The sequence below is a fragment of the Aythya marila genome, assembly GCF_965140915.1.
Source record: "Aythya marila genome assembly, chromosome: 6".
In the NCBI taxonomy this organism is placed as follows: domain Eukaryota; kingdom Metazoa; phylum Chordata; class Aves; order Anseriformes; family Anatidae; genus Aythya; species Aythya marila.
The window spans coordinates 1,618,758-1,634,974 of NC_139047.1; the positions used below are offsets into that span (position 1 = coordinate 1,618,758).

The following is a 16,217-nucleotide window of genomic DNA, read 5'->3' on the forward strand; positions in this document are numbered from 1 at the left end:
GGCGCGGCGGGGCCGCCGCAACAGGTGGGAGGGAGCCCGGCGGCACCCAGCGCCGCCGGTGGGCGGAGGGGCGGCGGCCTCGCCGGGAGCCGTGAGGGGAGGAAGCGCTGCGGGGCGCGATGGGCGAGGCGGGGCCGCCGCGGCTCCTCAGGCGCCCGACCTGCCGAGGGAGGCGGCGGCTGGGGTCCCGCTGCGAGCCTTCTTCCCCAGGCGGTGGGCGCCCGCCCAGAGCTGCCCGCAGCTCCCCGTTTTGCTGACAAATCCTCTTCGAGACCTGCTGAAAAACCTCCCTGGAAATCCTGAGTCGGTTTGAGGGAGACAGCTGCTGGGGGAATTGCTCTCCAGACAGCGCGTTGTGGTACATGTTGCGTTACGCTCTGGGGATGTCAACGCGTGAACTGAGGCAGCGTTGCTGCTATGACCGCGTTCACTTGTTTAAAAACAGTTTTTTTAACATAGTTCTTACTGCAGGATTTCGTTGCTGTTAAAAGCATCACAAAGCATGTTCTGTCAGTTCTTAAACGGCCGTTTAGCATCGTCTCTTTTGGAAAAAATGTAATGAAATAGTCTGCATCATAATCTGCTGTTCTCATGTAGGTTTCAAGTTGGGCCTGCATAGTAAGGAAGATCTTGCAGCAAAAACTTGGTTCCTAAATTCATAATGAAACAGTGAGTTAATTTTAGGATCCGTTAACTGCACGTGATTGTCTCAACACAGCCAGTTCCGCGCACGCTAGTGTGCAAAAGGGAGCCTCGGGATAGCTGCAGGGGTTGTTCTGTCAGTGCTGTAGAGCAGATGTAGACTTACTCTAAATGTAGAGTAAAAAACTATAAATACTAACACAGTACGCAGCAAATTTTAAGCTCTCCATGTAGTCGAAACCTACTTCAGTTTCAGTTCAAAGCCAACCAACTGAACGTTACCGGCATAACCTGTTTGATGTTATTGGAGGTTCCTTGACATTGTCATTTGCCAGCACAACTTTGGTGTTTACTCACCGTGCCAGTGCTTCAGTTCTGAGTTCTGTGCTGTAAGAGATGCTCTGCTTCAGGACGGGCACAGGGACAGGGCTAAGGGCAGGGCTTCCACGCAGCAGGGATGCAAATTGTGTCTCGCTGCGCTGTCTCTCCAAACTCCTAATCCCTAAACAGTCACTTTTACTGTGTGCAGAACAGTGCTTTGGGGGAAAAATATGTCCATGTTTGAGCTTGTTAAAGCATTGTACTTTCCAACTACCTTTTTTTTTTTGCCGAAGAGGTTGGCTCTTTCATGTTTAATGTATTTGTAATGCTGGTGTTGGTGTGAACAGACAAGGTAGGGATTTCAGATGAATGGGACCTGTTCTCCCTGCCAGACTGTGTATTGCATTACGAAACAAATAGTTCTTTGAGCAGGGAAACATAAAAAGGTTGATTTCCTGGAGTCTGTTTTTTGGTGTGTCTACCAGTGTGGTTGTCCTGGTTTCAGTTAGAACAGAATTAATTTTCTTCCTAGTAGCTGGTGGAATGCTGTGTTTTGGCTTAGAATGAGAAGAGTGCTGATAACACCCCGATGCTTTAATTGTTGCAGAGCAGTGCTTATACTAAGCCAAGGACATCTCAGCCTTTGCTCTGTCCTGCCAACGGGCAGGCTGGGGGGTGCAGTAAGAGCTGGGAGGGGACAGACCCAGGACAGGTGACCCAAACTAGCCAAAGGGGTATTCCATACCATCTGACGTCATGCTAAACAATATATAGGGGTGGCTAGCCGGGGGGAGGGGGCCGGACTGCTCGGGGTTAGGCTGGGCATCGGTCAGCGGGTGGTGAGCAATTGCATTGTGCATCACTTGTTTGTACATACTATTATTACTTTCGTATTATCACCATTGTATCATCATTATTATTATTGTTATTATTATTTTTGTTATTTTTTTTCTTGTCTTATTAAACTGTCTTTATCTCAACTCACGGGCTTCACTTTCCATTTCTCTCCCCCGTCCCAGAGAGGGAGGGGGGAGGGTGAGCGAACGGCTGCGTGGTGTTTAGCTGCCGGTCGGGTTAAACCACGACAGTCTTTTTGGCGCCCAACGTGGGGCCCGAAAGGTTGAGATAACGGCAGATCTGATCAGAGTGTGTTAAACTAAAATTGGTGGAAGGATTAGACCTGCTTAATAGTCACTTGTCATGATGCTGATTGCTTTAATCACAACTCTGCTGCGCCTGTTTTCCAAATTGAGTATTATAGTACATTATTTTCCGTATTTGCTCTCTGTAGTGTTGTTTCTCCTCTCCGGGCCCTGGTTTCAGACCATTATGGTACTAAGTGTTATAGCAATGGCTTATGAGACGATAAGATATCTGGTCATGACTCTAACTTGGTATTTATACTCAGTAACATCGTGGACTCTGTACTTTGGAAACAGCATCTTGGGAACTATTAGCAATTATACCTATTGTTTTTCTCCATTAGAGAGTCAATCTGTGGAGGGGAAAGGGGAGGATATTTTTCCTTACTTGCTTACTCTCCCTTTCTCCTTCACCACCCCTGTATCCTCCTGGGTCACTCTGCCTTCCTCCTTCACCACCCTCTTATCCCCTGAGCTTGTCACAATAGCTCTCCAAGATATTGAATATTTCTGGAATACTCAGAATACCATAGTCTTGTTGTTCTGCCTCATGAATGCACTTCAGATTCTGCTTAAAGTTAAACAACTACTTATGAAGCTCATCCGGAGATCTGCCCGGAGGCAGTATAGTTGTGGGTGGCAGGGAGTATGGGTGGATATGGGCAGGCATCTAGAGCAGTTGGCACCCCCAGTGTGTTGGAAATTCACCCCTGAACAATGGCAAAATCCTCAAAAACTGGCAGAATGCTTGAAAAAAAGGTGTAATGATTCTGGCAGTTCCAAAGTAACACAAATCATTGTAACGTGCTGGGGCCTGGCTCATGCCTATCGAGCTGCCATTGATACTGCTGTCAACTTAGTGACAGACCCTGCGGCCACTCCAAACCCTGTGACAGATCCAACGGCCACTGTGACCCCTACGGTGGATTCTGCAGCCGCTCCAGTCCCAGCTCCTGCAGCCGCTCCAGTCCCAGCTCCTGCAGCCGCTCCAGTCCCAGCTCCTGCAGCCGCTCCAGTCCCAGCTCCTGCAGCTGCTCCAGCTCCAGCTCCTGCAGCCGCTCCAGTCCCAGCTCCTGCAGCCGCTCCAGTCCCAGCTCCTGCAGCTGCTCCAGTCCCAGTTCCTGCAGTCGCTCCAGTTCCAGCTCCGGCCGCTACTCCAGTCCCAGTTCCTGCAACTGCTCCAGTCCCAGCTCCTGAAGCTGCTCCAGCTCCAGCTCCTGAAGCCGCTCCAGCTCCAGCTCCTGCAGCTGCTCCAGTCCCAGTTCCTGCAGTCGCTCCAGTTCCAGCTCCGGCCGCTACTCCAGTCCCAGTTCCTGCAACTGCTCCAGTCCCAGCTCCTGAAGCCGCTCCAGCTCCAGCTCCTGAAGCCGCTCCAGCTCCAGCTCCTACTGCTGCTCCAGTCCCAGCTCCTGCAACTGCTCCAGCTCCAGCTCCAGCTCCTGTAGCCGCTACAGCTCCGGTTCCTGCAACTGCTCCAGCTCCTGTAGCCGCTCCAGCTCCTGTGGCCGTGTCAGAGAAACGAGCTGTAGCAGTGCAAGTTGACCCTGCAGAGGGCATTCCAACCCCTGTGGCAGACCCTGTAACAAAGTCAGAGAAACGAGCAGTAGCAGTGCAAGCTGCCCCTGTAGAGAAGGTGAAAATATGGTATAGAAATTCAAGTCGTTTAGAACGCAGAGAGTCTTCTGCCAATCCAGGTAAGGCTTCTGCCAAAACTAAGTATAGAGATGACGAAGATGATGACGACGCTGGGCCGTCAAGGATTCAGGAGGAGGAAGATGAGGATGCCGAAAGAGCAACAGTAACTACCCGAAGCCTAAACGAGCGCGAGCTACGAGATGTGCGAAAAGATTTTGGTCGCTGTATAGGTGAGCAGCTTGTCACCTGGCTGCTCCGGTGCTGGGACTCTGGAGCCAATTGTGTGGAATTAGACGGCAGGGAAGCCAAGCGGCTGGGATCCCTTGCTCGAGACGCCGGCATTGACAAAGCAATTGCAGATGGAGCACGACCCACCAGCCTCTGGAGGCGTCTCCTCTCAGCTGTGAGGGAAAGGTATCCCTTCAAGGAAGATATTTTATGTCTACCAGGCAAGTGGACCACTATGGAGAAGGGAATCCAGTACCTGAGGGAATTAGCCGTACGGGAAGTGATTTATGAGGATCCAGACCTCAAACAAACATCCACAGATCCAGATGAAGTCAAGTGTACACGACCCATGTGGCGGAAGTTTGTACGGAGTGCACCATCATCATATGCCAGCTCATTGGCAATAATGGCCTGGAAAGAGGATGAGGAACCCACAGTGGGTGAAGCGGCTAAACAACTCCGGCAGTACGAAGAAAGTCTCTCCTCTTCCTTACAGGCCTGCGTCTCAGCTGTGGAGAAACTTTCTGAAAAGGTTCACCAACTTGAAGAGAATCTATTGTCCTCCCCACCTGAACCAACCAGTGCCCACCGACCAAAGGAGAACACTTGGGAGAAACTTTCTGAAAAGGTTCACCAACTTGAAGAGAGATTATTCTCCTTCGCACCTGTACAAAGCAGTGTCTCAGCTGTCAGGGGTAGGCGTTCACCCACACAAGGAAGACGATATGGTGGGTACTCACCCCGTGCCACCCTGTGGTTTTACTTACGAGACCATGGAGAGGACATGAGAAAGTGGGATGGAAAATCTACCGCGACCCTAGAGGCACGGGTACGTGAGTTGCAAAAGAAAACAATCAGGAAAAAGGGATTCTCCGAAAAGTTTGCTGCTCCAACTTCCAGCAGACAGTCCTTCAAACACAGAAACGAGGAAGATTCTGACCAGGATTAGGGGGGCCCTGCCTCCAGCCAGGGGGAGGAAAGGGACAATCGAGTTTATTGGACTGTGTGGATTCGATGGCCTGGCACATCACGCGCACAGAAGTATAAGGCTTTAGTAGACACCGGTGCACAATGTACTATAATGCCATCGAGCTATAAAGGACCAGAGCCCATCTATATTTGTGGAGTGACAGGGGGATCTCAGCAGTTGACTGTATTGGAGGCTGAAGTGAGTCTGACTGGGAATGAGTGGGAAAAGCACCGCATTGTGACTGGTCCGGATGCTCCATGTATCCTTGGCATAGACTATCTTAGAAGAGGATACTGCAAGGACCCAAAAGGGTTCCGGTGGGCTTTTGGTATTGCTGCCTTAGAGACAGAGGGCATTAAACAATTATCTACCTTGCCTGGTCTCTCAGAGGACCCCTCTGTTGTGGGGTTGCTGAGGGTCGAAGAACAGCAAGTGCCAATTGCTACCACAACTGTGCACCGGCGGCAATATCGCACCAACCGAGACTCCCTGATTCCCATCCATAAGCTAATTCGTCAATTGGAGAGCCAAGGAGTGATCAGCAAGACTCATTCACCTTTCAATAGTCCCATATGGCCAGTGCGAAAGTCTAATGGCGAGTGGAGACTAACAGTGGACTATCGCGGCCTGAACGAAGTCACTCCACCACTGAGTGCTGCAGTGCCGGACATGCTGGAACTTCAGTATGAACTTGAATCGAAGGCAGCCAAGTGGTACGCCACAATTGATATCGCTAATGCATTTTTCTCCATCCCTCTAGCAGCAGAGTGCAGGCCACAATTTGCCTTCACTTGGAGGGGAGTCCAATATACTTGGAATAGGCTGCCCCAGGGGTGGAAACACAGCCCTACCATTTGCCATGGGCTGATCCAGTCTGCACTAGAGCAGGGGGAAGCTCCTGAACACCTGCAGTACATCGATGACATTATTGTGTGGGGTGACACAGCAGAGGAAGTTTTCGAGAAAGGGAAGAAAATAGTCCAAATCCTTCTGAAAGCCGGTTTTGCCATAAAACAAAATAAAGTCAAAGGACCTGCACGGGAGATCCAGTTTTTAGGAATAAAATGGCAAGATGGACGTCGTCAAATCCCAATGGATGTGATCAACAAAATAACAGCTATGTCTCCACCAACTAACAAAAAAGAAACACAGACTTTCCTAGGTGTTGTGGGGTTTTGGAGAATGCACATCCCAAATTACAGTCTGATTGTAAACCCACTCTACCAAGTAACTCGTAAGAAGAATGAGTTTGAATGGGGCCCTGAACAACGACAAGCCTTTGAACAAATCAAGCAGGAAATAGTCCATGCAGTAGCCCTTGGGCCAGTTCGAACAGGACCAGATGTAAAGAATGTGCTCTATACTGCAGCCGGGGAGAACGGCCCCACCTGGAGCCTCTGGCAGAAAGAACCTGGGGAAACTCGAGGTCGGCCTCTGGGGTTTTGGAGTCGGGGATACAGAGGATCTGAGGCCCGCTATACTCCAACTGAAAAGGAGATATTGGCAGCATATGAAGGAGTTCGATCTGCTTTGGAGGTGGTCGGTACTGAAGCGCAGCTCCTCCTAGCACCCCGATTACCGGTACTAGGCTGGATGTTCAAGGGAAGGGTCCCCTCTACGCATCATGCAACTGATGCTACATGGAGCAAGTGGGTTGCACTGATTACTCAGCGGGCTCGAATAGGAAACCCCAGTCGCCCAGGAATATTGGAAGTGATCATGGACTGGCCAGAAGGCAAATACTTTGGGATATCATCAGAGGAGGAGGTGGGTCGTGCTGAAGAAGCCCCACTGTACAACCAGTTGCCAGAGAATGAAAAGAAATATGCCCTGTTCACTGATGGGTCCTGTCGTATTGTGGGGAAGCATCGGAGATGGAAGGCTGCTGTATGGAGTCCTACGCGACGAGTTGCAGAAGCTGCTGAGGGAGAAGGTGAATCGAGTCAGTTTGCAGAAGTGAAAGCCATTCAGCTGGCTTTAGACATTGCTGAACGAGAAAAATGGCCAGTTCTCTATCTCTACACCGATTCATGGATGGTAGCAAATGCCCTGTGGGGATGGTTACAGCAATGGAAGCAAAACAACTGGCAGCGTAGGGGCAAACCTATCTGGGCTGCTGCATTGTGGCAAGATATTGCTGCTCGGGTAGAGAACCTGGCTGTGAAAGTACGCCACGTAGATGCTCATGTGCCCAAGAATCGGGCTACTGAAGAACATCAAAACAACCAGCAGGTGGATCAGGCTGCTAAGATTGAAGTAGCTCAGGTGGACCTGGATTGGCAGCATAAAGGTGAATTATTTATAGCCCGATGGGCCCATGACACCTCAGGCCATCAAGGTAGAGATGCAACATACAGATGGGCTCGTGATCGAGGGGTGGACTTGACCATGGACGCTATAGCACAGGTTATTCATGACTGTGAAACATGTGCTGCAATCAAGCAAGCCAAACGGTCAAAGCCTCTTTGGTATGGAGGACGATGGCTGAAATATAAATATGGAGAGGCCTGGCAGATTGATTACATCACACTCCCTCAAACTCGCAATGGCAAGCGCCACGTACTTACAATGGTGGAAGCAACCACCGGATGGCTGGAAACATATCCTGTGCCTCATGCTACCGCCCGGAACACCATCCTGGGCCTTGAAAAGCAAGTCCTATGGCGACATGGCACCCCAGAAAGAATAGAATCAGACAATGGGACTCACTTCCGAAACAACCTTATAGACACTTGGGCCAAAGAACATGGTATTGAATGGGTGTATCACATCCCCTATCATGCACCAGCCTCCGGGAAAGTTGAACGATACAATGGCCTGTTAAAGACTACCTTGAAAGCAATGGGCGCTGGGACGTTCAAAAACTGGGATACGCATTTGGCAAAGGCCACCTGGTTAGTCAATACTAGGGGATCTACCAACCGAGCTGGACCTGCCCAATCAAACCTGTTACGTACTGTAGATGGGGATAAAGTTCCTGTAGTGCATGTAAAAAATATGCTGGGTAAAACAGTCTGGGCTACTCCTGCCTCAGGAAAAGGCAAACCTATTCGTGGAATTGTTTTCGCTCAGGGACCTGGATATACTTGGTGGGTGATGCAAAAGAACGGAGAGGTCCGGTGTGTACCTCAAGGAGATTTAATACTGGGTGAGAATAGCCCATGAACTGAATTGCACCATGTTAAATAGTATATTATACTGTATGTTATCACTACCATGATTACTATAGGTGACTAATTAGAATGTATGGAAAAGAGTGTAACCTGAGCATGACATAAATGGTATGGAATAAGGGGTGGATAGATGTCCTGGTTTCAGTTAGAACAGAATTAATTTTCTTCCTAGTAGCTGGTGGAATGCTGTGTTTTGGCTTAGAATGAGAAGAGTGCTGATAACACCCCGATGCTTTAATTGTTGCAGAGCAGTGCTTATACTAAGCCAAGGACATCTCAGCCTTTGCTCTGTCCTGCCAACGGGCAGGCTGGGGGGTGCAGTAAGAGCTGGGAGGGGACAGACCCAGGACAGGTGACCCAAACTAGCCAAAGGGGTATTCCATACCATCTGACGTCATGCTAAACAATATATAGGGGTGGCTAGCCGGGGGAAGGGGGGGCCGGACTGCTCGGGGTTAGGCTGGGCATCGGTCAGCGGGTGGTGAGCAATTGCATTGTGCATCACTTGTTTGTACATACTATTATTACTTTCGTATTATCACCATTGTATCATCATTATTATTATTGTTATTATTATTTTTGTTATTTTTTTTCTTGTCTTATTAAACTGTCTTTATCTCAACTCACGGGCTTCACTTTCCATTTCTCTCCCCCGTCCCAGAGAGGGAGGGGGGAGGGTGAGCGAACGGCTGCGTGGTGTTTAGCTGCCGGTCGGGTTAAACCACGACAGTGGTATAGCTCACAGTTGAGCTAATACCAAGAAAGGAATTGGAACTGATTTATTTTATTTATTTATTTATTTTGTAGTTAACTTTTTTTTTTTTCCTTGAGTTGCAGAATTACAGTATTTGATTTGAACGTTGCCAATTCTTGTTCTGGCTAAACTTGTTACAAGGTTCAGAAGTTATTAATAAGGGCTTTTTCACACAAGCCTAATTTTCGTAGAAGCACAGTGAAAACTGAAGCCTATGTTGACAGTGTAAAAACTTGCTATAGCTCATTACAGCCAATTATGTAACCAGGGTCTTGGGAAATCAAAATTTAAAACCTCTGTCACGGAACAGGGACTTCTGTTTCCCTTGGGAGATCTGTGTTACCATTTTGTTGTAGTATAGGAGTACCATACTTTGCAGACAGGAAAAAAAAAAAAAAAAAAAAAAAAAGGGCAGCTCATTGATTTTTATTGTCTGTAAAAGATTTTGAAAAGACGGTGAACCAGAATGATATTGTGGAATAATAGTTTAATACTTTTTATTTGATTAATCAGGCAGTATGCTTAATTTACTAATGAAAACTGACTGTAATTAAATAGATTTCGTGTGTGTGTCCCCTGACATTTGAACACCTTTGAAAAAGGAGCAATAGAAAGGAATAAGAACGGGACAGTGAGGTTAGCGCAGCTGATGAGGTGAGGTGATGGAAAGGAAATTGTAAGAAAGATTAGAAAATGGTAAGCCCTGAACAAAGCTTAACGTTTTTGCTCAAAGTGAAGGAATTATAACTGTTTGTGTGTATACATATACATAACATATACATATACATAACTTCTTATGTATATACCTTTGTTATATATACACCAATCTTTTATTCTATATATGTGTATGTATACATATCAAAGACACTAAGGACAGGTTGCAAACAAGTTGAAGACTAAGGGAAAGGAAATAGTCTGTAGTCAAGGAGGGACAGACAGATGAAAAGGGGAAGGGATGAGTATGTGTGTGTGTGGTGGGAATTAGAGCTAAATCGTCTTTACTGTAGTGAGAGGTGGGAGAACCAACTGGAATAGAGATGCTTCTACTTAGTTCTACTTAAGCAAAGCACCTGAGGGAGACTTCAGAGAAGTTTCCTGATGCAAAACTGGGTTTAATTTTCACTTTGCTGTGATGTAAGATAAAATGTTACCTTAAGATTAAAAAAAAAAAAAAAAAAAAAAAGGCATTTTAATACAGTTTGTTCATTACTTCATTTATCTGTGAATTATCATGGTACATAACCAAATGCTATAACTAGTGTATAATTAGTATCACTCAGGTGTCCTGGTTTCTGGCCTCAAATCGCATGTCCTGGGAGAAGTGACTTCCTTTTTATTTTTTTCTTTTTTTTTAATTTTTCTGTAGTATGTTACTTTAAGGATGTGCAACTTTAACATATACACAATTGCAGTCATTCCCAGTTTGTTTAAAGCTGGTTCAAGTTCATAACTGTTTCAAGGAGCTGCAGCCACTCATGGGCAGTAATGCCTACTTAAAATAAGTACTCAACATTTTATGTTTCTTGAACTTTTTAGAGCAAAACCCATTGAAGTTTTTCCTCCTGTGTTCTTCAGACTGTCCTTGAAAACACTACATAAAACAGAAACCAAAATATTTAAATGGCTGGATAGCCACTGTATTTTCTTGTTTGCAACAGTATAGACGTTATATTTGGTTTCTTTAAGCTTAAATCCACATTCAGAAACGAATGTTATTTATTTTTCTAGGCACTGGAAAACTAGGCTCTTCATGTTCAAGAACAATGTGCTATGTTTTCCATGCGTAATAGATTCAAATGAGAGCATCCTGACGTTCCAAACTGCATCAGTTCAGCCTTTTAGTAAGGATAGAGTCTCTTCACCTTGTTCAATAGATCTGAGCTGCCTTCTTTGTAGTAGCCTGTTTGCATTTCAAAAATCGTTTGAGTTCTTGGGTGCTAGAGGACAGTATTTTGATTCTGTGCCATGTTTTCTTTTGCAACAGAAAATAAAATTACCGAAGAAAACAGCCAGGCGATATCCAGCGTACGAGCTCTATCTCTACGGGGAGGGGAATTATGCTGAAGAAAACAAAAATCTAGTATTGACAGGAATTCCAGTTCTCTTTCTTCCTGGGAATGCTGGCAGTTACAAACAAGGTAAGCATTTACCTAATTCATAGGTATTTTGCAAAGAGTTCTCACTGTTATGCATTAGTTAACGGCAAGACTTTTTTCTGTTTGAAATGATATCAGCAATGGTGCAGTTAATCCTTATCAGTCCGTGGTCACTTTCAAGAAGGCAAAAGACTTGATTTGTATTTGAAATCAGTTAAGCAGTTGAGCTATAATGTATTTCTGGAGTGAGGCGTTATCTTCTGAAGGGCAGAAACAGTACAATTTATGCTGTACTGTGGCAGCACTGCACCGTTGCTATGTGTTTCCAATTAAAAACGTATTTGCTTTTGATTTGAACAGTGTTCAGAGCAGCTGTGCCAAGTAAAGCAATACCTGAATTTGATCAGAAGAAGCTAAACCAGCTGCCATCTGTTATCAGAAGTTGTATTAGGTACATACTATAGAAATAAGCATCATCTTACGGTTTAACTTGTAGCTTCGATATTTCCTAATTCTTTATGTAGTGGTAGTTTTTCCTTAGTATCATATTCCCCCTTGGTTTTCTGTGTTACTCCCTGTTACACTTCTAGGCTCCAGATGAAAAGAAGGAGTAGTTTTTAAAGCATTCTGTATTTTTCAATGTAAATACCAAGCTTAATAATTTGCGTGTGAAGTACTGTGAAGTACATGTGAAGTGTTCATTCAGGTATCCAGAATTCCTTCCAAGCTGGGCTTGTTACTGTTATTTTTGTTTTCTGAAATGTACTTTGAAACAGTTAGTAACACCCTTCAGACATTAGCAAAACTTGTGTGTATGTATGGGGAAAAACACTTCAGTCTAAAACTTGCTGTTTTACCATGGTATTTTTTCCTTATATTTGCACCAGACTTGGTGATTAAATTATCTAATTTCAGAAAACCTTTACAAGGTTATTTTCTCAGACAACGTACTTGCTTAGCTTATGAAAAAGTAGAATATTTTGCAAACTCATGCTGTCAGAAAACTCACATAGCTTTGCAGAGACAGTAGTATCCAAAGAACATGATGAACATAACGATTATGGGAGGTACCGTATGGATTTCCATAATCGTCTCTAAAGTACTGGAAATCTTCTGTGAGATAATTGATTCAAAGATCAAAGCCGAAATTTCCTGAAGTGGTATATTCTTTATTGCAGCGCTGGATGCACAGGGGATCTCTCCACCTACCGTGCATGTTCGAAGTGACAAACTATCTCATATTTATACAGCAAAACAATGAATATTCTATTAACGTCTATACATATTCATTACCTAAACCCGCCTACTCTCGCTTTGTATGCTAATTAGCTTATCAGTCCTTGCGCTTGCACAAAGCCTTCCAAGAATTGTGGTCTGGGGTCTTCGGGACGTGGGCAGTGGTCTTTGGGAGTGGTCTCGTGATGTACTTTTCACCTTTTGCTTAAAAAATGCCAGGTTGGATGAATCAGTTGTTTTCCAAGCTGCAGAAATGCTGAGTTGGCTCAAGCCTAACTGAGGGTCGGCAGGATGTTTCCTTAACAGGATGTTTCAGTTAACAAGGCATAACAGAAGGTTGACTCAAGTTGTCGCAAGTCAGCCTGACTGAGGGTCGACAGATAACGGGATGCTTCAGTTAACAAGATGCTTCAACATAACAGAAGGTCGACCGATAACAAGATGTCATCTATTTTGTTCTCATTAATTTTTAACCACAAGATTTATTCTATCCTAAAGTGAGTTTATACAATATCATAATGCTGTCTCTAAAATCAGGGCAGTGCATCATTATACAGAAAATAGAATGGTACTTTCAGTGTATGTTAGGAATCAAAATGAAATATATAAAGAAAAACCTAGTTGAGTAGAAGGAGTACTACATGCTGCAAATATTCTGCTACTTTAGATGAGTGCCTTTAAATATTTATTCCTTGTTTTGGTAAATTGATTTAGGGAGACTGGCAGTAAGTCACATTCATTTTCCAAAATCTTTGTTTGATTAAGGCAAAACTGATTTATTCTATGGCTCAGAATATTTTTAATATGGTTTATTATGAAAATTCACATTTCATTTAGAATTTATTGTGGAATAATATATTTTAGGTCTGATACCTAGATGAACAGTTCTTGCTGCTGTTGTTCTTTGCACGCTTGTTTAAAATATGTTCATGGTTGAAAAATGAAAGCAAGCATCGCTGCTGTGTTTCCTGGGCTTATTTTGATTTGTTACCGACGCTTTTGAAGGATGTGAATCCATTATCTTTCACGGGCACTGAAGTGAAATTTGTAAAATTTACAAAATTCAGACTTTGCGCAAAAGAAGATCGTCTGGTTTAATTAGTGGGAACAAACCTGGAATTGGGAGAATTGAGGGTTCCTGAGTTCTAATCAGGAACCTCTTACCAACTTGCCTTGTGATCATTGGCAATATTTGTGTTCCTTCTACCATGAATTTCAAAGTATAAAGTTGTGACAGGATACTTGATCTTTTAAATACTTTTTAGGTCTTTTCATACCATTTTGAAGGTGTTCTTATTACTTACCAATTTTAGATAGAATTGGTGAAAGGATTGACTACAAATTCTACTTATAATTTGCATCTTTCTGATAATATTTGTTTAGGTGGCTGAATGTATAAAATATTTCAGAAATGTTATTTTCTAACATGATAAGCTTTGCTGAAGTTTAGTTGGTTTTGTTCACCTCTCCAGTGAAGTTTTCAGAGGAGAATTCTGCAAGCTGCAGACCTCTGAAGCTGTTCTACTCTAAGACAAATCCTGCTTCTAAATGCCAGACTTGGGCAGATCATTAGTTTATTTGTAGAAGTGTATACTTGTTTGGGGGACTCTTTTCTTTCCTTCTTTCTCCGTCATGCTCTTTGCAGCTGGTGCTGTTCCTGTCCTGCTGTGTCCCCTCAGCAGCAATGCCACACTCAGAAGGCTGTATTAGATAGCAGCCAGGGTTAGATGAGCACAGGTCAGAAGCAAGGCCTCATAAACAGGACATTTTCTCCCTCAGGACTTCTGGTGGAAAAGTGTTCTTTGGGCTTTGGTTTCCTTCTCCTCTGTCCATCTTGGGGTGGTATTTGGGAATGTTGTTCTAGATTGGTAGTCTTCAAAGCAATTTTAGAAAACCGCAGCAATAGCATTGCCTCTCCAGTTGAAGGCAAGAATGAGGATTTTGCATTCTTGTCCTGGTGGTGATGAGAAGGTGTGAACGAGATGAGAATAGCAATGCTCAGGTGAAGGAGCATAAGCTGTTATCTTTTATCAGTTTGGTTTAGACATTGTGTCCATGAAGTCAGCTGCCATGCCATAATACTTAGTTCTCTGTACCTCACTCCAACCTTTTCTTTTATCTCCTCCGACATCTTTTCCACGTGCTTCTGTAAACTTTTATTAGGATGTATTTACTCATACTTCTTTCTGTCAGAAGGATTCTTATAAAAACAGGAAAATTGTTACATTTCTCATTTTGCAATTCAATACTGTCAGTGGCTGGCTGATATTTTTGTTGTCATTATTTATATATTCAAACCTGATTTTGTAAAACAAGTGGGATTGCAGTTTAGAAAAAATTTGCCTTCCATCTTTTTTTTTTTTTTTTAACCTTTTATAAATGACATGAATAATGAATTTAAAATAGCATTTGTTTCTTGAGAGGTTATCTATTTGTGTTTGTCTACTAATGATGATGCTAGGACAGTCTAATAGTCCCTGCTTAATTTGTGATTTTTCCTAGTGCGTTCTCTTGGATCTATTGCACTTAGAAAAGCAGAAGATCTTGACTTCAAGTATCATTTTAATTTCTTCACCGTCAACTTCAATGAGGAGTTGGTTGCACTGTATGGTGGTACTCTCCAACGACAGACCAAATTTGTGCATGAATGCATAAAAGTAATTCTTAAGTTGTACAGGGTAAGTACTGATGTATGCTAGATCATGTACTTGTGTTTTGGAATGGAAATCTGGTCAGCTTTTTTGACGGATAACTGAAGAACAATGAATAAGGGAGGGAGACTTTGTACTGTGTGTAGGTAATTGATCATGGCTCTCAAGAGAGAACTGCTGCTCTTTAATAGATTTGTAATGTTTGTGACACTCTTGGAGCCCTGATTAGGTTCTTTATTGTTTATAAACAAACACTTCCTTGCGCAATGCATGCTTTTTTTGTAGTACAGCTTTAAACTTTCTCTAGCTTATTCAAATAATAATATAGCATCACCTTCCATCCTGTTTTCCTAGAAAAGTTTTCTGTTAGCCTATGTTGATACTAGTCAATATTATCCTTGAAGGGATACAAATTGATCTGTGGGGAAAAATGAACAGCTGCTAATCAGAGGAGGCCCATGTCAGAACCAGATTTGAAATTGAACTAATTATGCTTTGCTCTTTCCTTAAGGATCGAGAATTTGCACCAAGCAGTGTTGCAATAGTAGGCCATTCCATGGGTGGTCTTGTTGCAAGAGCATTGCTTACCCTGAAGAATTTTAAGCCTGAACTTATAAATCTGCTCATTACACAAGCTACACCTCATGTTGCACCTGTAATGCCTTTGGATAAATATATTACTGGTAAGTAAACTAACCCAACTACATTCTATTTCTTTACTGATTCCCTCATGCATTAGCTGGTGAGATTCTTGCAAATTGCTGAGGCTTGAAGCAGTTCGTGTGTGCAGAATGTTCTGTTTACTGTAATTAATCTATTCCTTTATTACCGTAGTGATTATCTCTGCGCACTGTACTACTTCAAGTGAAATGTCATTGTAAAGTTGACTATGTGGGCCTATGCTTCTGTGAAGGGGCAGAAGTCCAAATAATTTCTAAGTGCAATAGACTGCAGAGTATGGAACAAATTTCATAAGCTCTCCAGAGAGTGACATTTTTTTTTCTTTCTTTTTCTGTAAAACTTGAACTCTGTAATGGCTTTCTTTGTCAAATGAATTGCCTAAATGGAGTTACTTTTGTTGCAGTTGTTAATGTTTGTTACTCCCAAAGTGTGTTATTGAATATACCTATTGTGTATTGAATATACCTATTGAATATAGGTATAATATATATTTTACATAATATATTTATATGTATAGAAGATGCAAAGTATTTTCTGCTTACTTAACTAAAATGAAAAGGAAAGTATAATCAGTATGTATGCACTGTTAACTTATTGGAAAGATTGATGTGACTAAATTACGCTGATGAAATACATGTATGTGCTTTGTGGCTACTTTGCTGTTCAATGTAGATATAGAAGGAATTGA

The 16,217-nt window shown here is 43.5% G+C and overlaps 1 protein-coding gene across 1 annotated transcript in view; it reads left to right on the plus strand.

Moving 5' to 3' along the window:
* Nucleotides 1–16,217, plus strand: part of PGAP1 (post-GPI attachment to proteins inositol deacylase 1) — a 42,697-nt gene that overhangs the window by 321 nt on the left and 26,159 nt on the right. Inside the window, exons 2-4 of the mRNA XM_082763364.1 lie at nucleotides 10,850–11,003; nucleotides 14,700–14,875; nucleotides 15,360–15,531. Of these exons, the coding sequence (XP_082619490.1) occupies nucleotides 10,850–11,003; nucleotides 14,700–14,875; nucleotides 15,360–15,531 (502 nt within the window). The remainder of the gene's footprint in view (nucleotides 1–10,849; nucleotides 11,004–14,699; nucleotides 14,876–15,359; nucleotides 15,532–16,217) is intronic.